Source organism: Diceros bicornis, chromosome 36, assembly GCF_020826845.1.
Source record: "Diceros bicornis minor isolate mBicDic1 chromosome 36, mDicBic1.mat.cur, whole genome shotgun sequence".
In the NCBI taxonomy this organism is placed as follows: domain Eukaryota; kingdom Metazoa; phylum Chordata; class Mammalia; order Perissodactyla; family Rhinocerotidae; genus Diceros; species Diceros bicornis.
The window spans coordinates 12926077-12954006 of NC_080775.1; the positions used below are offsets into that span (position 1 = coordinate 12926077).

The 27930-nt window shown below is 45.9% G+C and overlaps 1 protein-coding gene and 1 long non-coding RNA gene across 3 annotated transcripts in view; one reads left to right on the top strand and one right to left on the bottom strand.

Moving 5' to 3' along the window:
- Nucleotides 1-306: 306 nt before the first annotated feature.
- On the bottom strand, nt 307-22231 carry LOC131398757 (uncharacterized). The gene is made up of 3 exons (XR_009216980.1): nt 22028-22231; nt 1168-1249; nt 307-543 (listed from the first exon to the last, which is right to left on the bottom strand). It is a non-coding gene; the product is annotated as an uncharacterized LOC131398757 (long non-coding RNA).
- Nucleotides 21011-27930, top strand: part of CAMK1D (calcium/calmodulin dependent protein kinase ID) — a 410392-nt gene continuing 403472 nt past the window's right edge. For both annotated transcript variants that reach the window (XM_058532428.1, XM_058532429.1), the window contains exon 1: nt 21011-21469. In XM_058532428.1, the coding sequence (XP_058388411.1) occupies nt 21378-21469 (92 nt within the window). In that variant the 5' untranslated portion in view covers nt 21011-21377. The remainder of the gene's footprint in view (nt 21470-27930) is intronic.

Genomic DNA, 27930 nt, shown 5'->3' on the forward strand with positions numbered 1-27930 from the left:
CATGAAGCTGATCCCAGAACACATAAGAGTAGATGACACAGGAGCTTTCACAAATTGTTGCTAAAAGGATGAATTTATGTAACAAATTATTTAATGAATGATGGTTGGAAAATGAACTGTCTAGGAGAAGTCTCAAGTTATATTTACTTTCATCATCAGAGGTAAAGGCATGTCAAAATAAATTCCAGATGGATTAAGAGTGAAATTAAAAAGGGAAAGATCAATAGATGGGATTATACAAAGTGTAAAACATTTTTTGGTCAAAATATCAAGCAAAATTAAAACACACATTATACCAAACAGCAATCAAATATATTAAGAGCTTTTATTTTTTATTTTTTTAAATTTTACTTGTTTTTTCCCCCAAAACCCCAATAGATAGTTGTATGTCATAGCTGCACATACTTCTAGCTGCTGTATGTGGGACTCGGCCTCAGCATGGCCGGAGAAGCGATGCGTCGGTGCGCGCCGGGAATCCGAACCCGGGCCGCCAGCAGCGGAGCGCGTGCACTTAACTGCTAAGCCACGGGGCTGGCCCAAGAGCTGTTAAAATATAAAATGATCAATGCTTTGCACCAATAGAAAAATGAGCGAAAATACAGATAATTCATAGGAATACACATTAATGAAAAATGCATATAAAAAATTTCAAACTCGCGAGTAACAAAAATGATGATTTAGATGCGATTCTGTGATTCTATTTTTCATTTATCAAATTAGCAAAGATTAAAAAAATAATAGTTAACTCTAGGATACATCTGCAGGAAAACAAACCCTTTCATGTACTCCTGGTAAATATGTAAATTGGTAAAATCTTCTTTTTAAACAATTTGTCAATATGTATCAGGAGTTCTAGAAATATTCCCACCCTTTGCTCTAATACTTTCATATCACAAAGTAATCGGAGAGGTGCAGACCAATATTTATATCCTGGGATGTTCATTGTAGCCTTATTTATAATAATGAAAAATTGGAGGCAACTTAAATGTTCAACAGAGAGCAATTGTTATTAACGTTATGGCACATCAAGAAAATGGAATATTATGCAGCTAGTAAACATCATGTTTTCAAACAATATTCAACGACATGGGGAAAATCTCATGATATGATGTTTAGTGAAAATAGATATTCTTGTCCCGTTTTTGAAAAAAAATTATGAAGACACACCTGAATGTTAACAGTGGTTATCGCTTGTTGATAGAATTCCAGTTTTTACGGTTTGGTATCTTCCAGATTTTCTACAATAAACCTGTGTTGTGTAATACAGAGCATAAATAAGAATCAAATGGGAATAAGCCACAATGTCTATTTTCAGTAAACTGAAAAGCTCTGCCCACATGCATTTTTATTATATTTATTGTACTCCATGAGTGAGTCAGACAATGCAAAGACCTTTATCCAGAATTCAGGTGCCTTCCTGATAGGTTCCCTAACCTACTTTTCTTTTTATCTTTCTTTGTTTCCAGCTCATCCTTTGGCCCTCCAGACCCAGCATCCTGGTCCCCTAAGCCGTGGACCCCTTCTCCCCATCTGGAATTTCCTCAGTGCTACTCCCTGCACATTCAAGACCCCTGGGGTTCACCTCTACTCTAGGAACATCATCCAAGTCTGGCCTCTGAATTCCTACAAGCCTCTATTATATTTGCCTGTTACCTAACTTTCTCTGTGGGTGCCTGTTTCTGCAACTAAATTGCAAGTACCCACAGGGCAGCCACCGTGTGCCATCTAGTACAATAATACTTGGTATACTGGAGGTAGAGTTAGTACACAGTAGGTACTCAATAAATATTGTCAATTATCTCATTCCTAATGTAATTATGGCAGTATAGTCCACCACCCACTTGGAGAACATTTTTTTTTGCATGTCTCCCCTCTACCCTATCCCCTAAAACAAGGTCATCTAGAGACCAGTGGACAATCAGGGGGCCTCGTGAGCATCCCAGACCCAATGGAAATTAGGCTGTAGACTGAGCAGACATTTATTACCCTTCCCTCGTCTCTTTGTGCTGTTCACAGATCTCTGCACCAGTAAGGTCTCACTTTCTATATTAACTCTAGGCAGACGCTGGGACTCTCCTCTCCTTTTAACCTTGCAAAGGAGAGGGAGCTGTAAAGCATAAAGACTTTTTTTTACTACCTTTTAAAATAAATGTAGTCATCCTGCGTTTTAGTTACTGGAGTTTTAGGGAGGGTAGGGCCTGCCTTATAGGGCGAGGGCCCAGGTGTATTTATACTGGAAACTAGGGCTGGAATGAGGAATGGTGGTGGGAACTGATGGCTATGAGGTACGGTTAAAAGTCACAGACTCAGAGCCTACATGGGCGGGGCGGGCAGGCAGCACCCACAGGCACGGGGCTGGGGGTGAAACCAGAGGCAGAGAGAGGGGAACTGAGGTGGATGTACCGTGGAAACTCATGACGTTTAAGCTTTGTGACCCATCACTTGCTCAGGCCCTTGGAGGGTTCTAGCAATTCTATTGTTACCATCTTGATTGATTTTTCTAGCGAGGTCGCCCCACATTACATAAGCTTCAGGCCCCGCAAAACCTGGCTCCACATCTGGTAGGACTGTGGTGACCGGAGTGCTCTGTCTAAACAAGTAGGACTCTTCAGCTCCAAGTGATGACAGCTAGGCAGAAGTATTCTAGAGCTTCTGATTTTTCAAGAGCAGCAAAGAATCCAGAATTTTGTATGAAATCTCCTACATTTTACATGTTGGCAACTTAACAACAAAAAAACAAAAAACGTCTCTGGCCAAAACAAGTCCTATCTATAGGCTCGAGTGAGCCCATGGCTGTCAGACTGAGATTTCCGGTTGTTTGAGCCTGTAGGAATTACAGAATTGCCAAACACTAGGGATGGCTCCATGGCTGGTACTTCTGCCCTCCTTGTCCTCTGCCCATTAAGAACAGGTCTGGCCAGGTCTAAACCAGTGAGCTTTGCTCTTTTCCATGATTGCAGCCAACAGCCAGACATTCTCTGTCTGCCACTGATCACAGGGCAGGGAGCTGATCCAGAGTGTGGCTGGATGAATTGGTGTAAATTCATCCTCTTAAATGCCAAAGCCAAAGGAAGCACGTGGCCCATGAACAGTGATGTAACAGCAGAGTCACCTTGTGAACATCTGAAGACAATGAGGGATAGCTATTATTCTTCCCGGGCACAAATGAGTCTTGGAGGTGGGTAAGTATTTTGTGCTCCTCTCTAGGGCTGCAGCCAATGATTTCAGGAAAGCTGTATATAACTCCTTAAATGGAGAGCAAATCACTTCTCTGTACCCTCAAATCCTCCTGAGGCCATGCAACCCAACATTTCATAATGGACTTCCACAATATTAACACTCTTTAGAAACTATAAAGGGCCCCCCAAACCAAAGGAATGGCTTCTGGGTACCATTTCATGCACAGAACATGAGCACTCTAATAAAGCTCCTGGTGTGACAGGGGACATCCGATGAGGCCACAGGCTGGAATTTGAGGCAGAACATGGCAGTAAGGGCTATGGGAGAGAGAGAGGCAAGGCTGATGGGAACAAGGGGTGGCCACTGACAGCCCTGTGGGCGTCCCTCTGCTGTCAGCTCGGATTGGTGATAATGCTGCGTTGCAGCACTGGAGTGGTTGCATTTTGATCGCTGATTAGCCTGTTGTGGGATCTGCTTTGCCACAGAGTGGCTTTGGGCGCTGCAACTTGGCTTTCAACTCATCTGTTGCAGTGACTAAGCATATCAAGCGTGGGGCTAGAGCCAGGGGGACCTGTTGTATGAATTCCACTTCTCCTGATTCCAATAGAGGCAGAAACAGAAGAGGGGGAGAGGGAGGATATGGAGGTATAGGGGAAAATTGCAAACATTTAATTCTCCTAGGGACATTAGGGACCATCTTCTTGTGCATGGCCCTCTTCTGGGAAAGGGCCCATCAGAATCACCTGGAGGCCGTTTGGAACTACACATCTCACCACTACATAGAGATTTTGGCAGAACATGCCCTCCTCCACTCACCCCTGCATCCCCCCACGGTTTGCTCTATTCTAAGCTCTTTTTCTTGACTGAGGCACTGGGCCCCCGGGGGAGGAAGTGACCTGCCTACAGAGCACAGGTGAGAGGCAGGACTGAGCCTGGATCACCTTGTCTAGAACCTCATATCCCGACTCCTGGCCTAGTGCCCTTTCAACTATGTCCTGTCCCTCCTTGAGTAGGATGGTAGGCTTTCTATAGTTAGCTGGGGACAAGAGTTGGAGTCCCCAGGAAGGCTGTTTTGGTGTAGAATGGGAAGACCTGCCACAGCGCTGTGACTATTTCAGAGTCATGGCCATCTTTTCATGCCCTCTAGTGCTGGCGCTTAGTACCAAGCACAGGACTGTACTTGAAGGGACTCAATATGCTGCCATTTCATATAAGTCCATTTTCACGCTAAATTTAAAAAATATTTATATTTTTAGAAACTGCAGCATATAACATGTGATGGCAGAAGATGAAAGAAACAAGATGAAGAGTTTTTCTTTTCTCTAGGGAGTTAGACAGTCTGTCTGTCTGAAACCTCCCTGGTGGTCAACATCCCTGATATCTGCTTGGTACAATTGCCTCTCTTTGTCTACAAATTCATTCACTCACAAGTTAACATATGACTTCCTATTGTAATCCAGGCCCTAGTTCAGACACTGAGCATGTAAGATGAATGAAATACAGTGCCTGGTGTTTGGAGCACCCATAAAGAACAGTGTAAAAACTAAATTGACCCTCCCTGATCATCCTTGAATTCTATTTTATATAGAATTCTATTTTACCTTCACACATAAGGGATCATTGGTTCACACAGGTAACTGGCCATTGAGAGAAAAGTGAAATATTTTTATTATCCGTATTTTATTTCCACCTGATCCCTGCTGATTCTTTTGCTTTTAAGTGAGTTAGAAATCCACTCTTCTTGACCTGCTGGTTTAATAGCACGTTTCATTCTTTTGATTACTCCTAACTAGTTGTAGCATTTAGGAATGTTCTAGAAACCAGTGGCGTTTCTGCTTACATAAAAAGAGGGCCACTTAAAAATTGTCCAGGGTGAGTGGGCAAAGTGGAAGAACAGCAAGGACTCATGCTCAGGCCTTGATGGAAAAGGGCCTCAAAAAAGTGGAAAAAGGGCCAAACAGCCTCAGATGATCCAGGTTCATGATTTCTCTGTTTTTGGTTGTTTACAGCTTCTCTGTGTCATATCTAGCTGTGGATTTTTAAAAAATTCATGTTGCTTGGGGCCGGCCCCGTGGCTTAGCGGTTAAGTGCACGCGCTCTACTGCTGGCGGCCCGGGTTCGGATCCCGGGTGCGCACCGATGCAACGCTTCTCTGGCCATGCTGAGGCCATGTCCCACATACAGCAACTGGAAGGATGTGCAGCTATGACATACAACTATCTGCTGGGGCTTTGGGGGGAAAATAAATAAATAAATCTTTAAAAAAAAAATTCATGTTGCTTGGGATTTGTTGGGCTCTTGAAACTGTGAGTTAATGTCTGTCATCAGTTCTGGAAAAATTCTTGGCTATTATCTCTTCAACTATTGCCTTTGTTCCAATATTTCTTTCCTTTCTGGATGCCAATTAAATGTATGTTACACCTTTTGAATATATCCTCTTTTTTAATATTTTCCTTGTTCTTTTTTTCCCTTTTCAAGCTGAATGCTGGATAGTTTTTTCCAACCCATCTTCCAGTTCACTAATTCTCACTTCTGTTAACCCGGCCATTGGGTTTTTTAACTTCAATGATTATATTTCATATATTCCATATAAATGGAACTTCCATTTGGCTCTTTTAAAAATCTTTTACGTCATTTTCTATAGTTTCCAGTTCCCTGTCAAAATTTTCAAGTGTGGCTTTTATGTTTATGAATATAGTAAGTGGAGATGTTTTATAGTCTGTATCTAAGAATTCTCATTTCTGAAGTCTTTGTGGGCCTGTTTCCAGTCATAATGTCCTGTTTTCTTGGGCGCTTCAATTCTCTTATATGGCATTAGACGTTGAAAAAAAATACATATATATCAGGCATTGAACATATATATGATATTTTTTATATATATATATATATATATGAATAATGGTGGAATCTTTTTCTAGAGAAGTTTTTCACTTGTGTCTGCCAGGCATCAAGGGTACTTCCTATCTGAAGCCACCTTAATCCAAGCGCAAAGTTTGAAATTCCCTGGACTCAATGATGATGTGAACCTGTCTGTAAGCCTGAGAGGTATACACTTCCCCTTCTCCCAACCCTAGGGACCCAGCTTAAATGGCAAGTGGTTTATCTGCTTCCCCAACTTTGGAAGGCTCTGGGCTTCAGCCTTGTGAGGTGATCAAAACAAGAGCTTATTTTCAAAGCTGTTTTTTTCCAGATTGACAAATGCCTTGGGATAAAAGCCTTGTGGGCTGGGCCAGCCTCTCTGGGGTTTGTCCTCTCCTGGATCTTGGCAGGTGTTTCTTCACCACCTTCTTATTGCTTTGATGCTTTTAAGAAAATGAAACAAATATTTCATGCAGCTTTTCAAGTTGTCTTTGGTGGGAGGGTTGATCTGAATTACTCAGTCTGCTGTTGCCAGAAGTGGAAGTTCCAGAGGACCTAGGTTCAAATCCTGGGCCTGTCATTTATTAGCTAGCTAATGTTGGCCACGTTTGTTCCCTCATCTATCTGACATGTTCATTAAACCCTAGCTTCTTGACAGTGAGGCTGTAAAATTGAAACGTGAAAGTTTTTTTATAAAGTGGTTCAATAACATTTTTGTTTTTTGTCTGTGTTTCACACTAGAATGTAAGCTCCATGAGAACAGTAAACTAATTATTTTCACTGTTGCTGCCCCCACAGTGCCTGGTACATAGTAAATGCTCAATAAACATTGACTAGGAGAAAGGGTTACTTTGTAAAGATGACCAAGTGCTTAATCAAAGGGTGTGTATTTTAAAATAAAAACATATTGGAAAAGCATACTCTTGGGGCTCAAGCTCAAATCTTCATAACAGCTTCTACTATTTAGAAGATCCTATTTCCTATTATTAATTTATAAACCTGGTTGTTAGATCGATACAATCATGGTTATTTTGTTTTAGTTTTTCACTTGATGTTATTTGGGCTAGATTCTTCACCTTAAGTGAAAGTATTATATCCCATTGCTTTGTGAAAACATGGTCTCAACCTGTCAGACGCTTGGGCTCATTCCAGCTGGGGCTATTATAGATGATACTGGCTTCTTTGTTTGCTGATGACAGTGAAAAGGATAAAAGGCATCTATTGCCAAGCCTTGTTCAGGCTCATTTCAGAAGGAACAGGTCTGGGGGCCGGCCCCGTGGTGTAGTGGTTAAGTGCGTGCACTCCGCTGCTGGTGGCCCGGGGTTCCGATCCCGGGCGCGCACCGACGCACGGCTTGTCAAGCCATGCTGTGGCAGCGTCCCATATAAAGTAGAGGAAGAGGGGCACAGATGTTAGCCCAGGGCCAGTCTTCCTCAGCAAAAAAAAAAAAAAAAAGAGGAAGATTGGCATGGATGTTAGCTTAGGGCTGATCTCCTCAGAAAAAAAAAAAAAGAAAGAAAAGAAAAGAAGGAACAGGTCTGTCCGTGCTTGAAGCCTGGCATCTTCTATAGTATAAACAAAATCAACAAAAATTGATCCCTGAGTCTCCCCAGAGAACAGCTCAGGCTGCTTCCAAAGCAGACCAAGGAAGGATGTAGTGCAATATGGAATTCAGGGTCACTGTTGCAGCTTAATGGTTAAATTTTGCATTTCCATGGACAAAAATTATTTTAATAAATGCTCTATCAACCATTATTGCCACAGATACCTTTTTTTTTTTTTTTTAACTAAGGGGTGATTTAGAAATGGTAATGTGGTTTACGTTAAGCCATAGAGGCTGGGTGCCTGATTACCTCATTCAATACTCTTCCGCAGCTTTTGAGATAAATGATTAAAATAATTTTATAATCAGAACAACTAAGTACCCATGTATGTTTTTATTTAACGATCAAATGATTGGGTGAAAAAGTCATGACATCAATAAGAAGTACCATTTATTGACTGCCTTTGTGTTATGCTTTACAGTTACTCATTATTTAATTTTCTTCAATTTAATTTAATTCAATCCGGCAAAGGAGAACTACTGTTATTTCCATTTTCCAGATACAGAAACAGAGACAGAGAGAGGTTATGCAACTTGTCCAAGGCCACACAGCTAGAGAGTGGCTGAGGCAAACCAGTGGTGCCAATTCCAGAGCCCAGGCTCTTTTCGCTACTCACCACCCTCTGACTTCTCATTTCCATTGAAAGAACAGATGGCATTTTCTGTTGGCAGGAGTTATTCAAGCTGCCCTGTTTGAGCATCCTCGGGCCCATGAGTTTGGGTGTTCATTAAATTCAAGTGTTTCTTTAGGACCTAGTGGTGTCTGCCCCTCGGGCTGTGGGTAAGGTGACTTAAAAGGTGACAAGGGGGTATAAGAAATGGCATCTTCTTTTGGAGGCTCAGTGAAGAGGTTAGACATCTGTGCACACAGAAATAAGCAACTGGAGTGGCCAATGAGGTGGTACGTTCCATAATTATGATGGTCATTCAGAAATAGGAGGGGTGGGCATGCTGGTTGAGGAAAGGGAGCCCTGGCCCCCCATCTCTCATGAGATCAGGAGAGTAGAATTTAAAAGCTCCATTTTATAGATATAAAAGCTGAGATAAAGCCTCCCCTGAACACAAGGATGTCAATTTGAAGTAGCATCCAAAGCCAAATTCGATGTATTTAGTCTTTCCTGAGTATACAGGAATAGCATAAACCTGGGATTTGGGTTTGGAAAATAAAAGATGTGAAACTCTCTTGGCGAGCACCCATTTGCCCCTTCTCCCTCCCATTTGTCATTTGAAGGGGAGGCTGGAGGGGGAGGATATGATGGCAGATGGAGGAAGAGGGCTCTGACACTCTCCTTCCTCCTGGTTCACCTCTGAATTGAACTGGAGTGCACGTCCTCTGCGAGCTTGTGAATATTCTGATTTCTGGTGAAAAGCCTGCACGCAGAGGGTCAAATTAAAACTTTGGGCTTTGTGTAGGCACAGCAACAAAAAAGTTCAAGTGTCTTGTCCAAGGATGTGTATCAAGCCAGAAATAGAAGTCGGATCTCTGGCCTGCCAGTCTGGGGCTGCCTCTAATTTAACGTTCCGCGTGAGTCACAGATGCATCCAGTACAAGGAGGCAACTGACAGGCTCAGCATCTTTTCATAACCCTCGGTAGCTGCGTTGAGGGAAAGAGAGAAGTTTTTGTTCATGAGCTCATTCCAATCAGAATGTGCCCAGACGCCCAAATATTTGATTTGAGCCTGGTTGCTAAGAGACCTCCCACTGGGACCCAGCTGCCTGCGGGCAGGAGGGCGGTATTGCCATCGCTGCAGATTTCTGCCAATTTATTTTGAAACCAGAAAACCTGGAACCTCGGCCTCCTCAAGGCAGCCACGGGGAGAGGAGAGATCTGAGTCAGCCGAGCAACAGAGGAAAAACCCCCACTGACCTTCTGCCAGGGATCTGTAGGAGGGTTTAGGATAGAATTTTTACATTGTGATTGTTTACTTGCTGTGAAATAGGCCGGTACGGTAATGAAGAAGAAATTGCAGCTCTGTGCTTGGTCGTGAGGGGAACATCTCGAAGCAACTCCAGGGGTTCCAGAGCCCTGCTGGATTTCTGAGTCAGAACTGGGCATCAGGAAGGCCGCCTTGATTCAAAATCAGAACGACACACCCAGCTTCTTGGGTTTTAATTGCCTCATGGCTTAAACCCCCTCAAGGGACTGCCAAGAGCAAAAGCATCTTCAATGAGGGTGAGGGGTCAGGGCACGAGGGAGAACTGGGGAAACCCCACTTTCTCAACAGAAGGCAGACAGCCGAACACCACAGGCTTAACATCTGTATTGTTATCAGTGAATGACCATCACTGCTTCCCCACTCTCCCCAGCAGAATAGAACCCTCTAGGCAGGACCCCTGGTCCCAGTGCCATTCCCAGGACCAGACAGTGACCTATGTAGGCCTTAAACTTTTTCTAGTGTATTTCGTTTCTGAATTTGGCTTTGGTACTTATTTATAAATAAAAGCATTTATGTGAGAAACATAGGTTTTGCTGTCAGGATTTTTGCATGAGAGTTGTGATGGAATGCGAAATGTAAAGATCAGGGGTGGTTACCCCTGGCTTTCACCCAAAGCCCTCCTTTCAATAATGATTTGCTTGGAGGCAGTAGAGTCTACTGGGTTTTGCTTTTGGATAGAACCGTACTGTAGGCTCCATTCTCCTCTGCGTAGATTTGTGGTCTGGGGCAAGTTCTGATGCCTCAGTTTCCTCATCTGTCAGAAGCCATCCTGAAAGAAGCATTAGTGGGATTTGAGAAGAGCAGGTAGTAGTTTGGTGCTTGGGAAAAAACCAACTGGGAATAGGAAGGAGCTGGAAATTGAAACGGAAACAGAGAGTAAAGGGATGGGTCTGGGCTTAGCACAGTGTCCGGTGCGCGGTAACCAATTTCTAAGTCATTCTGAATTTGCTCTGAGACTGGAATGGAAGATGATAAAGGAGACACACAGCCAGTTCCACGAACAGAGGACTTTGAAAACCAAGAGCGAATAGTTGGAATGTAACAGGAGTCACAAATACATCACACAGCTGAGTCTTGTGATTCAAGAAGGGATCAGATCAGCAGGTAATATAATTTCCATCTTGGAAACCAGGGAGAAGATATCCTCCAGAAATGAAAGATACCTGGATCTAGAGAGAAGGCCTTTCCATAAAGCAAGTTTTTGCTGTTATTTCTGTGTGCTGAAGAAATCTGCAAGAGATATCTAAATCTGTCCCCCCCCAATCCCTTTGGTTAATATACCACGTCATCCAAGGTATCAGTGACTTGTTCCCATGAAAGAAGCTGTGATATCATCAGGGCTGCATTATGATGTCATCACAGGATCCCTCCGGAGCCTGACCAAGAGAGACAGCCTCTTGTTTTGAATACAAATATCCCTGCTAATGAGGAACATTGGCAGGAGGAAGAAGAAGGCCACTCCAAACAAGATAAATGCAGCAGGCAGACGGAGGGCCAAATCTCGCATGGAGATCTTGAATATTCCACGGGATATTCAGCCAAAACCTGTCTCTTAGTTTTTCAGTCATGATAGATGACAAAGCCTGGGGTAAAAATAAACCCACTTCCAGTGTTGTTTTTGGCTGGTTCAGCAGGAAGCGCCGTTGTTAACCTTGAGGGGACCATGGAGCTGTCTGAGATCTGGAAGCTTGGGCCTCTCCCGGGAGGGGAATGATGGGGGAGGCCAAGGAGCCTGAGAGCTACTCAGGCCTCAGTTCATCACTCTGCCCTTTTCTTAGTTCCTGTGTAAATTTAACTAGAAGGAAGGCTTTTCTCGGGGTGGTAGTTTAAACATCTTTTCCTAAATGTGTCAGTTTAAGGCCAGAGGTTGCATTAAGCAGAGTGACTACATTTGTCACGGGTGTAGTTAACACCCCAATAATTCCACACACTGGTTTGTGTACATCTGAGGTGTAAATTCCACAGACTCCTCAATCTGTGAACCTGGAAAAAGCAGCTGCTCCATGAATGCTGAGAAGCACTGATGTGACTTTTTGCCTGGTAACTTTTGGGTGGATATTTCCCTCACCTTCCCTCTGTTTTTGGAAACCCTTGGAGAAACAGAAGAACTACCGTGGCCAACAGGGATACTCTGTCAGCTTGAAGGAGCATATCCTTTTTTTAAAATTAAGCTATAAGTCATTCGCTTTTATAAAAATATTGGTCTCTGCTTGTAGGTCTATGGTTTAAATATAAAAACGGATATGTTTCCAGTTACAGACTTTTCTTTTTCTTTTTTTTTTTTTTGGTGAGGAAGATTAGCCCTGCGCTAACATCTGTTGCCAATCCTCCTCTTTTTGCTGAAGAAGACTGGCCCTAGGCTAATATCCATGCCCATCTTCCTCTGCTTTATATGTGGGATGCCTGCCACAGCATGGCTTGATGAGCGGCGCATAGCTCCACACCTGGGATCCAAATCTGCAAACCCTGGGCCACTGAAGTGGAGCGCATGAACTTAACCACACCACCACCAGGCCAGCTCCCCCAGTTACAGACTTTTAAAGTTTGGGTTTTGAAGAGTTAATGCCAAGACACTCTTAGGAATAATGTATTGGCAGGATCTGGCTAATTGACAGGTTTCCTTCAGCTAGAAAACCCCCCTCCAGAAGTAAGGATCTGTGACATTCCAAGATTATTTACATCTAACATAAAATGCAACAATCTAGTGGAAGCCTTATGTGTGGATGCGTTTTTGGTAGAATATTTTTTCTTTTTAAACCATTCATTTTATAATCCAGGCAAAAAAAGAAAGAGCCAGATGTGACAGCTATTTAAAAAAAAAAAGATGCGTACTATTAATACCTTGTGCTGATCGACTGCCTCTCTTCCGAGGAGTCCAAAGTGCTTTGCAGATGTTATGCATCCCCATATGTTATCCTCGTTTGAAGAAAGAACTGGAAAGTGCCTGAAGTCAGGGAGTGTGTTAGGCATCAGATGAGACCTGGGTTCTTTTATTTTGCACACACTTTGCTCTAGTTTGAACTCTATTTGGTGCACCAATATTGGAACACAAGCTACATGCCTTTCACCCAAGTTGTGTTTTAAAGAAGACCTCTATTGCTGCCCACTCTGTTGTTTCGTTGTCGCCCTAAGGCAAAAGCCTGAACATGCAGACAGCCCTCGCCAGACCGACTGACAAATCCAATTACTTGTTGGCTTATTTCCTGCATCAGGCTGCTTGCAAAGTCATATTTGCATGGTGAACCCACCCACTCGCCAATAACATGATTCCAGGGCCACAGCTCTATTGGACGGGAGTTAAGATTCAGTGACCTGCCCCTGACTATCTTTGAGACTAATGCCTGCAGGGGATGTCCCAATAGTAGATTGTGTTTTAGAATCCTGGCTAATTAGTCTTTGCCCATCCTTAGGATTTCACCCCAAACTTCAAGATTCCTTACTAAGTAGATATTGAAATCTTTTACTAACATCAAAAGTAGGAATGTGGAGGCGGCTGGCTTGGTGGCGTAGTGGTTAAGTTCACATGCTCCGCTTTGGCGGCCCTGGGTTTGCAGGTTCAAATCCCAGTCTCGGACTGACACACTACTCATCAAGCCATGCTGTGGCGGCATCCCATATACAAAATGGAGGAAGGGGGCCACAGGTGTAAGCTCAGAGCTAATCTTCCTCAGCAAAAAGAGGAGGATTGGTAATGGATGTTAGCTCAGAGACGGTCTTCCTCACAAAAAAAAAAAAAAAAAAAAGTAGGAATGTGGGATGCAATACTAAAATTTTCTCTGGAGCTATTGGTCTACATTCCTGCAGAGGTGGACAGGATTGTATTGTGGTTAAGCTGTGCTCAACCAAGATTAGCAAGGAAACCACAAGCCCATATACTTTTCATGGGTGACAGAGCCATTACTGAAGTGCAGGGTGGGGTGTTGCTATGTTTTCAATTCTGATTGTCACACTTGTTGAAGCACTTAAAACATTTATTTGGGGCCTCAAAGGAAGGACAGTCGAGGCCTGTCACAAACAGATCCTTCAATTTCCTCCGGCCTCATCTGTGTTCCTCTCTGCTCACTGCACTCTAACTTGTCATACACAGCACCATTTCCTGAACGCAGAGCCTTCTGGGGGGCCTTTGTGGTGGTCATTAATGCTCTCTGCCAAATGGTTCTGGCTCTCCACCTTCTGAGTGCATGATAAGATTGTACTTCCTGCCCCCTTGTGGTTGGGTGAGGCTGTGTCACTAGTTCTGGCCAATAGCTTGTGAGTGGGGTGAGGTGTGTTACTTCCAGGACAGAGCAAGTAACTGCTGGTGCAAGATCTGACTTGATTTCCCTCCGCCACAGCGACTAGTTCAAGTTCAAGACCCTCTGCCAGCAGGTCCCCACCCAATTTATGATGGATGTGAGACACAAACCTTTGTTATTATAAGCCACTAAGATTTGGGGACTGTCACCAGACTATTCTGATGGACACATCTTTCTTTGATTTTTGTACCTTTACATGTGTTTTTCCTTCTACTTAAAATCTGCACTCTGCCTTCTCTGCTTGGCAAAATCTTACTGATCCTTCCAGACCCAGTTCAAAAGTCTTCCTTTCTGTGAAGCCTCTTCTGACACCTCCAGGAAGTTGGACCTTCTCTATTCTGTGCTTCCCCACCACTCTCTGGGCCAACCTCCATTATAGCCTTAATCATATTTTATTCTTGCAATCTGTTTACATGTCTGTCTTCGTCTCTTAGACTTTGAACGTCTTGAAGGCAGGTATGTGCCTAGTTTATTTTTCTATCCAAACTGTCTATTTATTTCAAAGTACAGATGTCTCACAGAGAAATTAAGACATTCAGAATGGTTGACGGATGTAATTGTCAGCCCACCAGTGTTACAATTCATTGTCCCAATGCCCCCAGATATACCAAAACTGGTAACTTACCAAATATTGGAAATATTTCTTAAGATTGATTTCTTTCCTTCTTTAACATTATTTAAGGAACTGTTACATTTCAAAAATGTTTGTGGTTCAAACAGCTAAAAAGGAAGAAAGAACATCTTACAATCAGGCTCCCATCTTATGGTAATTACTCATTTTTACAGGAAAAGATTTTTAAAAGATATGAGGATTTGGAGAAAAATCAACCTTTATGGGCAATTTTTTGAGGCCATTGTGGTTGGTTGTTTAGGCCTGGCTCTGCTTATAAGAAATGGCATATTTATTGATTCAATGCCCTCAATTTTTTTGAAATGCATTTATGTACACCATCAAATGTACCTCCCTCAGCTGTTTGAAATATACCATAAAGTTCAAATATAAATTGATGAGATTCTATTTCAATGTCTGTTGGAGATCCTGTTCTGGGTAGAAAATTAGGGAGGTAGCATTGTTGTTTAGGCCTGGTTCCCCATGTAAGAGGCAGCATATTTACTGTTTCCAGTGTCCTTAATTTTACAAATGCACCTGTGCATATTGCCAAATGCACTTCCTTGAGTTAAGAATAGATTCTTTATTCTAACATGAACTGACAAGACTGTGTTTCAATGTCAGTTATAGAAGAAGCAAAATCCAGGTCTGGGAGAATGTCGGGAAAGGTCCCACACTTGTTTCAGGTCTAAGGCAGAAAGATCAAGGTTATGACCACTAGGTAAAGATCCAAGGGGGTGTGTTCACTTAAAAGTCCCCTGAGGTTTGAAAAAAATGAAACTAAAACAACAACAAAAAGATACATTTGTGGATTTAGCAGTCATTTCATTCTCCTATTTTGATTTTGAACAACTATCAATTCTTTTTCTTTATTAAAAAAAAGATGGTTTTTACATTATGATGGACATCTGTCATGTTTGCCTGCTCAACATCCATTCCTCCTCTTTCTAGAACAGCTTCTCAGTGTTTGTCTTGTGCCTTTTATTTGAGTAACACTTTGACAGAAGGATGATGGTGCCATAGTTAAGAAAGAGCAGGGCTCTGGAGCCAGGCTGCTTGAGTTAATTCACTCAGGCTGTGTGACCTGGAGTATGGGACTTAACCTTTCCAAACCTCGGTCTCCTCCACTGTGAAATGGGAATCACAATATTACCTACTTCTTAGAATTGATGTGAGGATTAATAAATAAATACAGTAAAGCACTTAGAACAGGGCCTGACATATAATAGGAACTCACTGTTAGCTGTTATTATGAAATTCTTATGTGACAATTTCCTTAGGGACTTTATAAACATATTTTCTATCATTGGCTGTGGCTATAGAAGTCTATAACAGGCTGAGATATATATATATATATATATATATATATATATATATATATATATATATATTTTGTTTTTTTCCCCCAATACATGTGACTTGATTTTTTTTTTCCTCTGAGAAAACTAAAGGATTATTTCTTTGGAGATAAGTAGTTATACTAGGACATGTCTTGATATTGATCACCCATATATTTTCTGCTACATGACATACTCCTTGGTCTGTAGATTAAAGTCTTTCTTCATTTCTGGAAAGTTTTCTTGAATAACGTCTTTAATATTTTTTGTTCCATTATTTCAGTCTCTTCAGAAGGGATATTCTTTATGAATATATTGAACTTTATGTTTCACATAATTTTCTAGGTAATCTTTGTTCATGTGCCTTTTATTTTCCCACTATTCTTGATTTAGCAATTTTCCTTGTGCCATTTCCACTATAGTTGTTATATCTATAGTGGTTTTGTTTCCTGCTTCTTTCCTGAGTTCCTTCAGCACTTTTTTTTTTTTTTTTTGCTGAGGAAGATTTGCTCTGAGCTAACATCTGTCACCAACCTTCCTCTATCTTATATGTGGGCAGGCTCTGTTTTATACGGCTGCTGACAAGTGGGGTAGGTCTGCAGCTGGGAACTGAACCGAGGCCACGGAAGCAGGGCACACCGAACTTCACCACCAGGCCACCGGGCTGGCGCCCCTCCAACTCATTTTTAATTCCTTCTGTTGTCTTGCCCTAATTTCCCTAAGCAAATGCATCTTGGCTTTATGTTCTTGTTTTACATGAGTTTTTTTTTTTTGGTAAATTATGATATGTCTGAACACAAATTTTACCTGTTCTAGAGCAAACTGTTTTCTCGTATTGATTCTTTGCTGCCATTGGTTTTTTCCTTTTTCTTCACACTTTTTTTTTTTTTCTTTCTAATTGGAGGAATTTGGTAAAGATCTTGTGCTGGTTCCATCTTGACTTTTCATCACATGAACTAGATGAGTTCTTCCCTGAACAGCTATCCGTAAGAGGCTCATGTCAAGGAGTGGGCCTTAGACATTTTCCAGGCCAGCTGGAACTTTCCTCGGATCATGCTCAGGTTCTTTCTGGCCCAGATTTGTGACTAAAGTTTCTTTTAGCCTTTATCTGTTTTTTTTTTTTTTAATTTTATTTATTTATTTTTCCCCCAAAGCCCCAGTAGATAGTTGTATGTCATAGCTGCACATCCTGCTAGTTGCTGTACGTGGCACGCGGCCTCAGCGTGGCCGGAGAAGCGGTGCGTCGGTGCGCGCCGGGGATCTGAACCCGGGCTGCCAGCAGCAGAGCGTGTGCACTCAACCGCGAAGCCATGGGGCCGGTCCAGTCTTTACTTCCTTGAATACAGATCTGAAGCGACAAGATTGAGTCCCTCTTCTTGACCTCGCCTCCCTGACAGACAGCTTTTTACAAAGGTGGCAGTTCTGTATGATTCCTCATTCAGCTACACTTTTCTTAGGTCAACAACTTATGTTAATCGTCAGTATATAGGAAATATGCTCAAGTAACTCCCTTTTAACCATTTCTAAGAACTAAGTTCATAATTTAAGATGCCAAAAATTTTGCAGCATCTGTGAGAAGAGGCCTCGAACATCAAAGCGTTGTCAAACAATCTATTTGGTGGAGAGGATGATGCCCAACTTTTAATAAGGAAACATTTTCCTGCAATATTTCTTGTTGAGATTTAAACAAGTTTTTTTATGTAGGCTGTATCTTTATGAGGCCACCTGATAAAATATTTTTGATCAGTACATTTTTGGACCAAAGAGTTCTTAAGTTTTCAATGATTAATGATATTCTGGATAAGCTTTTCATCATATGAAAAAACCCACTGATTTACAAGTCCTAAAAATCATCCAGTTTACATACCATTCTCCCTTCTACAACCCGTGTTTTACAGGCTTAGGTAGGTAAAGTGTCTTACATGCAAACTTGGCGACAGACCTGGGACTTCAGCCTAGTTTTCCGGGTTTCTGGTTCTTTCCACTACCCCAGCTTGCCTTCCTGGCTTATCACTTTATGTATTAAAGGCTGAATAGAGGTAATTTAGAAAATTTCAAATTTAGTCTATGCATTTGCTTTAAATAGTATTTATTTCCCCCACACCATTTGCCCAGTTCTGAACCTGGGCCAGGCAAACCTGATCTATTGGCAGGAGGATTGGTTGGAGAAGAGTTAGATGGGAATAATATTAGTTAATTCTTTAATGATGAGTTATTAAAAGTACCTCTTCTTTGGGCTCTTTATTGAAAATTTTAAGGGGCTTAAGGAAATATAAAGACTTGGGACCTAAACTTTAGGAACCCAGAATATCTGGCAGAGCTTTCTGGAGCGGAATTGTTGAAGAGCAGACAGCTTCTGACTGATAGGTAATAACTGACTGACAATGGAGTTGGGGTGGGATGAAGGAAGAGCCTGGCAGCCATCACCTATTCCTCCAGAAAAACACGGCAGGCTGAAGGAAATACTCAGTTACTGGAGAACAGTCCAAGCCAGGGCCCTCAAGTAAACAGAATTAGGCAGTGTACAGGCTAAGGCTTAACCATTCCTAGAGAATGGTGAGTTTTGTTTCTATTGCAATTTCCAGGATCAAGATCTTTTATTTTACACGGTGTCCAGTAAGGGACAAACGACTATACTAAAGCCAGACTGAATTTGTCTGTGGCACGTCTACCTATTTCTTTGGGCCACGGGATCCATTCTTCTGGGTCTGGCCTCCTCAACTCCCCATTACACGTTTGAGTCTTGTCTCCAGGGCTTAATCTAGCTAAGGACAACTTGATAATGCTGAATGAACATCATTAAGAAGTAGGGTAAGAAAACTCCCTATAGCATTTCCACCAGTACAACAAACATCAAATAGCTGTCTTAACTCTATTTCGTCTTTATCTATCCAACACCCATTCATCCATCAGTTACTATGTGTAAGTTACTATGCTAGGTGCTGGGGATACAAGGTGCTGGGGATACAGTGCTGCAAAAGGCAACCTGTTCCTTTCCCTCATGGACCTTACAGGCTGGTAGGTAAAGTCAGGGCCACAGAGCCACGTGCAACTGTCCCCCTGCTCTCCTTCCTCTTTGCTGCTCCTGGAAAACTGCCTCCCTTTGTCAGGAGAGAGAGAGAAAGAGAGAGATTCAGCACTTTAGTTCTGGGGACAAAAGCTGAGACCAAGAATTGTTTTGTGAGCCCTGGAGGCTGATCCTTAGGCAAGGAGCAGGGTGAAACAGAGAGGAAAGAACTGGATGAGAAGAAGGAGGAGTGGGACGAAAGGAAGGAGAAAAAGACAGAAGATGCTTACTGCAGGGCACAGGAGAGCATCAACTGGGATCTTAATTATGCCGGGATTCTACTCTTCATATTACCTACCCTTTGACACAAATAAAAGATATCATAGTTCTTCAAATATATTTCTTATTGAAGGGGGTGCTGTTTGCTTGCACACTGGTGATGTGCCCCAACTTTGAAAGAGGTTCCTTAGTAATCTGTCTTGTAAACTGGGTTTGTCGATTTAGTGTGTTTCTAACAGCCAAAGTTATCCTCTATTCGCTCTCTTCAGCCTGGACGGCCTTAAGCTAACAGCTCCTGAAAGACGGAAACCAGCACGGAGGTGTGCAGGGCTGGGGCAGCCAGGTTAGCTTCTGACCTCCTTGGGGTCAGGGGAAGAGGGGAGGAGTGGAGGGCGGGCGGGCGGGGGGGGGGGGGCTTCTTCTGGGAGAGCACTGGGCGTGCATCCAGCCTGTCAGAACGAGGAAGAAGGTGCTGGATGAAGTCTCCTTTTCAGGGAGTAGAATTATTTTTTTCCCTTTTACAGTGAAATTGGAACAGTCCTGGGAAAATGGGACAGGTGTCACCAATCAAGAGACAGCTGTTTACCCAACTCAGCCGAGGGGCCCTAAGGGAGTGATATAGTCTTGATACAAAGAAAACTACAATTTTCTGGAACAAGAGGTAGTCCCTGCAGGTTGGGGACAGGGATCGCACATGGGTCACCCCCTGACAGGCGGACATGGGAGCGGGCTGGGCAGTCACGGTGCACCTCCAAGATAAGAGGCCAGAGGGAACACCGGGTTCGTTTCTCCAGCCTGTCGGAAAGGATGTTTCGAGGTACATGCCCTGCCACCGGGTGCCCTATTAAGCCCGCCGCGGGTGGGGCTCAGGAGGCGCAGCCATCCTTTCGAGCAGAGTGTGGGGCAGACGTTCACCTTCCTTCCACTAAGTCTCTGGGTTTCGGCCAAGGAGAGGAGAAACCAGGAGGGGCCGAGCAGGAGCGAAGGCCGGCCCAGGCCAGCCCAGGCCCGCCGCCCGCTCCCGCCGGGGCAGCCCGAGCGGCACACGGAGCCCGCGCGGGGCCGCCCCGAATCCACCCGCCGCCCGGGCGCCCAAGGACCCCGGGAGTTCAGCTCCCAAAGGGAAAACTAGGCAGCGCCCGGCACGTCCTGCGCGTCCCCGGCCCCGAGGCTCCAGGCTTTCTCCTGGCCACGAGGCCCCCTCCCCCCAGCCAGAATTGGACGCGAGCGCCGATTTTGGTGCAATGCGAATTAGCTCCAGCCGCCGAACCAGGAGGGACCCGGAGGCTCGGGGAGCGCCAGCCGCGGGGCCCGAGTCAACGCCCACCTCCGCCGCATCCCCGCCGCCGCCTCCCGTCGCCGTAACAAGCGGCCCCTGCCCAACGGGCCCGCACCGCGCCCCGGCCAGGGCCAGCGCCTGGGGCGCGCGGGGAGGACGCCCCCGCCCTCGGCGCCCCGCATCCGGGCGGCCTCGCCCCCCCGCCCCCGCCCCCGCCCCGCCGCGGCCGAGCGCGACGCAGAGGCGCCCCCTCCCGCCGCCAGGGAGGAAAGCCCTCGTGCCCCCGAGACTTGACTTTGCAGAATTAATAAAGCACCCCAGGGGGCTGGGGTCCTCCCGCGCGCGCGCGCGCGACGGTGGCCCACACCTGCCGGGGTCCCGCGCACCTGCCCTCTCCCGGGCTCCGGGGCGCGCGCGGCGGCCGGGAGCGTGGCCGGGCAGTGGCCGGCGGTGCCCCCGCGCCCGGAGCACGGCGCTCCCGGGGAGCAGGACATCCCCGAAGGCGGCAGCGCGCGGGAGGCGGGGAGGCGGGGTGGCCGCCGGGGCGCGCGGGGAGGGCGGGGACCCCGCGGGGGGGGGGAGGAGGAGGAGGGGGGAGGGAGGGAGCAGAGCGGGCGGCGGGGAGGGAGGAGAAGGGAGGCAAGAAAGTAGCAGAAAGTGAGGCTGGCAGCCGGCGGCGAAGGAGCCGGGCGAGCGGCGGCGGCAGGAAGTCTGTGCCCGAGACGAGCAGAAAGAAGAGCCCGAGAGGGAGCGCGGCGGCGGCGAGAGTGAAAGAGGAAACTGCAGAAGAGGAAGCTCTGCCGCAGCCCCGAGTCCTCCGGCTCCCGCGCCGAGCATCCCCGCGCCGCCCGCCCCAACCCTCCCGGGCCCGCGCGCCGCCGCCCCCTGCGCCCCTGCCGCGGGCGCCCCCTCCTCAGCGCGCCCCCCCGGCCCCGCGCGCCCCCCCGCCGCCCCGCCTGCCGCCCTCCGCGCACGCCGCCCTCGTCTGCCATGGCCCGGGAGAACGGCGAGAGCAGCTCCTCCTGGAAAAAGCAAGCCGAAGACATCAAGAAAATTTTCGAGTTCAAGGAGACCCTCGGAACGTAAGTGGGGACCGGGGAGAAGAGGGTGGAGGCGGCAGCGGCCGCGGGTGCAAAGGCGGCTCCTGCTGCCGCCACCGCGGCAGGAACCGGCTGGCCGCCGCGTCCTCATTGTCCGGTTCTCGGCTCTGCGGAGCCCCCCGCGCCCCCAGCGCGGGGTCTGCCTGTGCCCCGGGGCGCGGGTGGGCACCGCTCCTGGGCGGGGGGTGCTCTGGGCTTTCGGAGGACAGCCCACGCCGGCGGGCGACTTTCCACTTCCCCTGCCACCGCCGCCCTCTCCACTCTTTCTCCCCACGCGTGACTGTGAACTGAGCATGGTGGATTTTCCTATTTACTGGCTGTGTGCGTTTACTCACCGTGTGTGTGGATGCACCGCGTCGACGAGAGACGTGGGCACGAGGAAATCGGGCTTCGGTCATTCCCGTTTCTGCCCTGCCACCATGTGTTCGTACAGAATTGACATCTGCACGTACTAGGTGTAGGCAAGACTTTGGATGGCCACGCGATTAGGGAAGGGAAGAATTTCGCAGTGTTCACGGTCACGTGTGGGCAGAGCCTTACCTGAGCGTCTGTCCATTTCACACAGGCTCCGCCGCACACGCGGGGCTGCCTGTATCCAGGGGAGGGTCTGTGAGTGTCGCTGTACAGACGGCTTCTCTCCAGGGCTGCATTTGGTCCCATGCTGGTGGCTGCGTCTCAAGAAAGCAGAAATAATCAGAAGTCGATGGCATGAAAGCTCCGAGCATGTGCTGCTCAGTTCCGCTGCTGTTCCCTTGCTGCCCAGGAGTTGGGTTTTGTTTGTTTTGTTTTGGAGCGCCTCAGAATAGATAGGGAGGCAGATAGTGAAAGAGAAGCAGGCACGGACTGGATGAGTCTGAAGTTCAAGTTATTTTCTTCCCTCATGTGATCAGTATCTGTTGTTGAGCGGTATCTGTCAGTGTATATATTTACACACGCACACGTGTGCTGTATGAACTGAACATTTCACAGGGGTTCGTGGAGGTGTTGATTAGGCTGGGAAGAGAAAGAGGAGATGTTTTGGATGATGAATCAGTGTGTTCTTATTTTCTTCCCTTCCCTTATTTTTTTTGGTGGTCGATTTGCTTTCCCAGAACCACATTTTCAAACCCAGATTGCTTTCTGCCCCATACTCAGAGTCCACTGGAGTTATTCGGTCGTTTTCCCTCACCCCGACCCCTATATCTACAGTGGGTCCCCCAGAGGGAAGTTGTGAAGGCAGCATTCCCAGCCAAGCTTCTGATTCCCAGGAAAGCACACTTGCTGAGGACAGAATAGGGTCTCTCAGCTGTTGTGCTGCACTTTATGGAGGGCACCTGTGGGTATAGACTTTCTGTCTTTGTTAGAATGAAAACAGAAAGGACTTAGCTTTTTCATAAAGAGGAGCTCGGGGCTGCCTCTTAGCATGGCCAGTTTAAGGGGTGAGTTGTGGTCACAACTTTTTAAGATTACTGTTGAGGTTTATACCCGTTTGGGGTTGAGACTTTGAGATGCTGAGAAACAAGAGGCCTGCCCTTGCTTGTCATCCTAAGACCGATTAATGTGGCTGCGGATGAGGGGACCAGAGAGAGTGGAGTCCCATGGTGTGAGAGTGTGTTCCTTTGCATGGCATAGCCCCACCTGAGCCCCTCGCCCGGGTCACTCTGCCTGCAGCCTCAAGCAGGCTGATGCAGTCTCCCCAACTGACTGCTGCTCCCTGGGAGAGCCCCGCAGCCGGACCTCTGCAGTGGCCGGGCTGGTGACGCTCAGTGAGCTGTGGCTTCCTGGAGTGGCTCCTGCTGTAGCTGGCGCTGTTTGGGGATGACTGCGGGTGGTTTCCGCCTCTGGGAAGGATGAGGGTTTGCCTTCTGGTGCCCAGAGAATGTGGAACTCTTGCAGAACAATCTCTTGGACTCTGACCACGTTCCCGTGAACTTGGGTATGGGTCTCCGTTAGGGTTTCAAAGCTCGCCTTCTGCTTTAGAAAGAATACTTTGAAAAGAAGCTTCCCACTGAGGTCCCATAGGGCTGGCAGGGGTTCTAGAAGAATGAAACACAAACAATAAATTGATCAAAATGTTTTTACTCAATGATATAATAGTATAATAATCATAGATGACTTTATTAACTGAATGCCAAGTACCAGGCGTTTTTCTAAATGCCTTAAACACATGATAACTCATTTTACTCTCATCATAACCTTATGAGGTAGGTATTTACTATTACCCCCAGTTGGCAGATGGGAAAACTGAGGCAACAGAGATTAGATGACCTGCCAAACATTAGCTGGTTATTAAATGTCAGAGCTGATATTCGAATCTAGGCAGAACAACTCATGATTATCCATATGGGGCTGAACCACTTTGTGGATTACGTAATGACAAATGTTTAATAATAATTTGACTTAACTTTAGAATTTGAAAAGCTAATTTTAATATTCATGTAAAGAAAACATAATTATGGGGTAACCTGTTATCTAAGTATGTAACATTTCAAAGCTTTTAGATTATCAACATTATTTTGTCTCCTCGGGCTTTCTAGAAGTGGTCTGAAGTTCAGAATGCCCTGGGCTAAGTCCAACAACCTTGGCCTGAGTCTAAATAGGGAGATCACTCCCAGGCCCATCAGTGTAGATTTTGAGTCTGGGCTCCTGTGTTGTTTGTCATGAAACCCAGCATATGTCCTAGGCATCAGCGATTGTGATTGGAATTCATTTCCAGGGTACTCTGAGGGTCTGATTATTTTGTTTGTCACCTTTGCTGTATGCTTTTAAGATCCAGAGGCAGGAAAGCCCTGCTTGGAGCCAGACTGTCAGCTTATAGTGTTAACGTGCTTTTAAAATAAAGGAGCGCTAGCTTTGCCAGACTTTGTAATCGGATATTTGGCTGCCTCATCCAGGTACCTTTCCTTGCAGAGCAGAACATTTACTGTTGAAGCTGAAGGGTCTAGCCATTTAGTCTGTGTGGTCGGAGGGACCTTGCTACAGGTGGGAGGGAAGGCAAATGGGAGTGAAGGCTGGCCCAGGAGGATGGGAAGAGAGATTGAGGAAGCCAAGGGCAGCATAAGGGAGAGGACTGGTCTCTGTGGTTTGGCCCTGGGTTAGCTGAGGCACCTCTGAGTCAAGCCTCAGGAAAAAGCTCTCCAGCTGTGGGATGCAGTGTAGCTCCCTTTGAAAGGGAATCCCAGAGCCTAAGCATACCTCTGAATAAGGTGGTGACTTAATTACTATTTATTAATCAACGACATGTTTTCAAATCCTTGGCACACCGTGAGAGCAAATGAATGTTGTGTAACAGCAAATTAGGAGTGGTAAACATTTCTGTCGGCGTATTTGCTGAGGCTGTTCAGACCATCTCTACCGTAGATATCTTTCAGCGACTTCTGAAACCAGAAAACGAAAATATGCCCTTTGGAGAAGTAGACGGATGGGAAGCAAGCTTTGGTGTGATGTCCAGGAAATACCCCAGACACCTGGAAGTCACTTCTGTGATTTCCGTGCTATGAGAGGCGTCTGAATAGAGAATGCCTTAATACTTGACATGCCACAGAATGATGCTCCCAATATACCTCATTTCCCCTGGAGTATAGAAATGGCGTGTCCTAGAAAATAGATCTTCATCTCTGCAGGATATGAATACATGCTTTTCTTACAGACTGAACCTTTTACGTTGAGGTAATTGCTGTCTGTAGGGGGCTGGAGGAGGCCTCGAGGAGGATGTCAGCCTGGATTCCAGGTCTGGCTCAGCCGCTAATGGGGTCTGTGGGCTGTGGGTTGGTTGGTCATTTGTCCACATTATCCTCTCCTGGTCTCGGCTTCCTCATATCTGAAACCAGGGGGCAGGGAAGATGAGATGGTTTTCAGTGCCCTCCCAACCCTCAGATTTCGTGGCTCTCCCATCCAAGGAAGGTACTTGCAGTTGTGTTGCAGGAGGCTTCCACGTGTGGCCAGGGTGCCTATTTCCATTTGGAGGGACATTTTTATGCCCACGCTAGTGGCAAAGTGAAACAGCTCAGGACAGGAGGTCTTATCCCACTTACTGTCAATAGCATACTGCGTTCTCTTTTTCATTAAATGAGTGTCTGCTGGGTGTCTACTTTAGAAAGAGTATAAATAGAAATTTCTGTGGGGCAAGCACTGTCTTTTTTCCCTAGTATCATACTTACACTCCTTATTCTGAAATGGCTCCAGAAATAGACCTGTGGAGGACACAGATGATCGACTTATCTGAAAGCCAGGTGGAGAGCAGACTCAACTGTTCTTTTTTGGGGTGTATGTGTGGGGGAGAGGGAGAATGCCAAGCCACTTGAGGTAGTTTGTATATTTGACTGGCTGACTTAATAGTATTGATTCTGGGATTTCTCAGAATTTTAGAGTCTGTGAAAAACATTTGAAAGAATATTACCCAGAGGAAAATAGGAGTGGAAGCCTCTAGATTTCTACCCGAGGGTTTCCCAGCTGCAATATTTGTTAGAAGTTTGCATTTCCCATGGCATGATATCAATTCACCTCTTATACATTTAAAAATATCTTTGGAACACCTGCTGTATTCAAGGCGGGGAGGGGTATAGCACTGAACGGACAAAATGCCTGTTCTCCGGGAGAACATTCTGGTGAGGGAACCAGAAAATAAAAAAATGTGAATAAGTAAAATGTAGAGTGTGTTGTATATTGTACATGTGAGGGAGAAAAGTAAACAGGAAAGGGGATTATTTGGAGTGGGAGTGATTGCAGCTTGAAGCGGTGTAGCCAGGGAAGGCCTGAGGCTGAGAAGCAAGATCTGAAGGAGCCATGGGGATCGCTGAAGGTAGAATGTTCTAGTTGGAGGAAACACCAAGGGCTGAGGGCCTGAGGTGGGAGCGTGCCTGGTGTTTGAGGCCCAGCTACTTCAAGGAGGCTGGTGTGGCTGGAACTGAGTGATTAGGGGCGGGGGGGGGGGGGGCGGAGAGTGGGAGCTGAGGTAAGACAGGAGTGGGGGGTGGAGGGTGGAGGTGGAGGTGGCGCTCATGCAGGCCTTGTAGGCTTAGGAAAGACTGCTTTTGCTCTAAGAGAAATGGGGAACATTGGAGGGTTTTGAGCAGAGGAGTAATGATCTGACTTAGGTGTTTCCATGATCGCTGTGGTTGCCGTGTTGAGCATAGACTGTCGGGCTCAAGGGCAGAAGGGGAGGAAGTTCTGAGGCCAGTGAAATGAGCCAGGGGAGAGCGATGGGTGGTTTAGAGCTGGGAGGTAGCTATGGGGGTGATGAGAAGTGGTTGGGTTCCACTGTATTTGGAAAGGAGAGCCAATAGGAGTGGCTGCTGAATTGGCCGTGGGGTGTGAGATTCTCCAAGGATTGTGGGTTGGAAGGATGGTGCCATGTGGTGGTTTGGGTCAGTTTTTCTCAGGATTTTCTGAGCACCTGTGCTCTCTGCACGGCAGGGCTGTCCATGCTCTGGGAAGCTCTTGGGAACAGTTTAGAGAGTGAGCTCACGTCCTTTGGGCTTCTGGGCCCGTCTCGTGAGGGACTCCTGCATTTTAAGGTGAACCTTTTTCCTTCCAAGAGCTTATGTCTGGAAAGGGCTCTTGAAGTATCTCCTCTTCTGTCACAGAGGGAAAGTCGTGATAGGCTGGACATTTTAGCAGCTGGAAGACCTGCTCAGCTTTCTGTGAAAATGCTGGGTTTGCCATTAGAATTATCATAGAAAGAGCTAGATGTCTTTGACAGGTGGGCCTATTGCCCATAACTGTCCCACTTGATTTGAGAATTTAAAGCCCAAACATTCTGTGAAAAATAATAAACAAGAGAACTCTTGATATTTCTTTCTTTGATAGGATGTTTTATATTTGCAGAGGAAAAGCCAAAAGTTTTTCTTGATTGAAAAAAAAGATAAACTCTAGTGTCCCTATTGACTAGTAGAATGAGATTTCGGGAATTACGCTTTGGGGTAGAGCTTCTTCCCAGAGGGGCCGATGAGGCCTGTGCCTCAAGTAGAAATTTCTGGTTCAAACTTGGCAACTCAATGGATAGTAATTAGGCTTGGCAGGTGGACATTGTGTCCGCTGAGGGGAGGACTTCAGGGGTTAACCGGTTGAGCTTTTCTTTGGCTGGGTCTCCATAAATCCCTTTAATCTTTCCTTTCCCCAAATAAATCTCCTTAAATCCCCTTTAATCTCTCTCTTTCTCCTCTCTCCCCTCTGGGAGGGCTTAGGCCTTGGTCCAGCAGGGGATTGTCACCTTACCGGTCAACTTGCACCCGCATTGGCAGACCCCAGGACCTTGTGCCTCTAATCCTTACCAGATTTCACAGCAATCATCAGGGAGCCCACAGCCCCCTGGGGACACATTTCTATAATTGAAGAAGGAACTGCTTATGGGTGGCCAGTACAAAGCCTGGTGCCCTAGTCAGCTGACCGAAGTTTCTTTTCTGATTCAAGATGGTCAATTCAATGCACATGTAGCTACAACAGGAGGACACGTGGACTCTGGG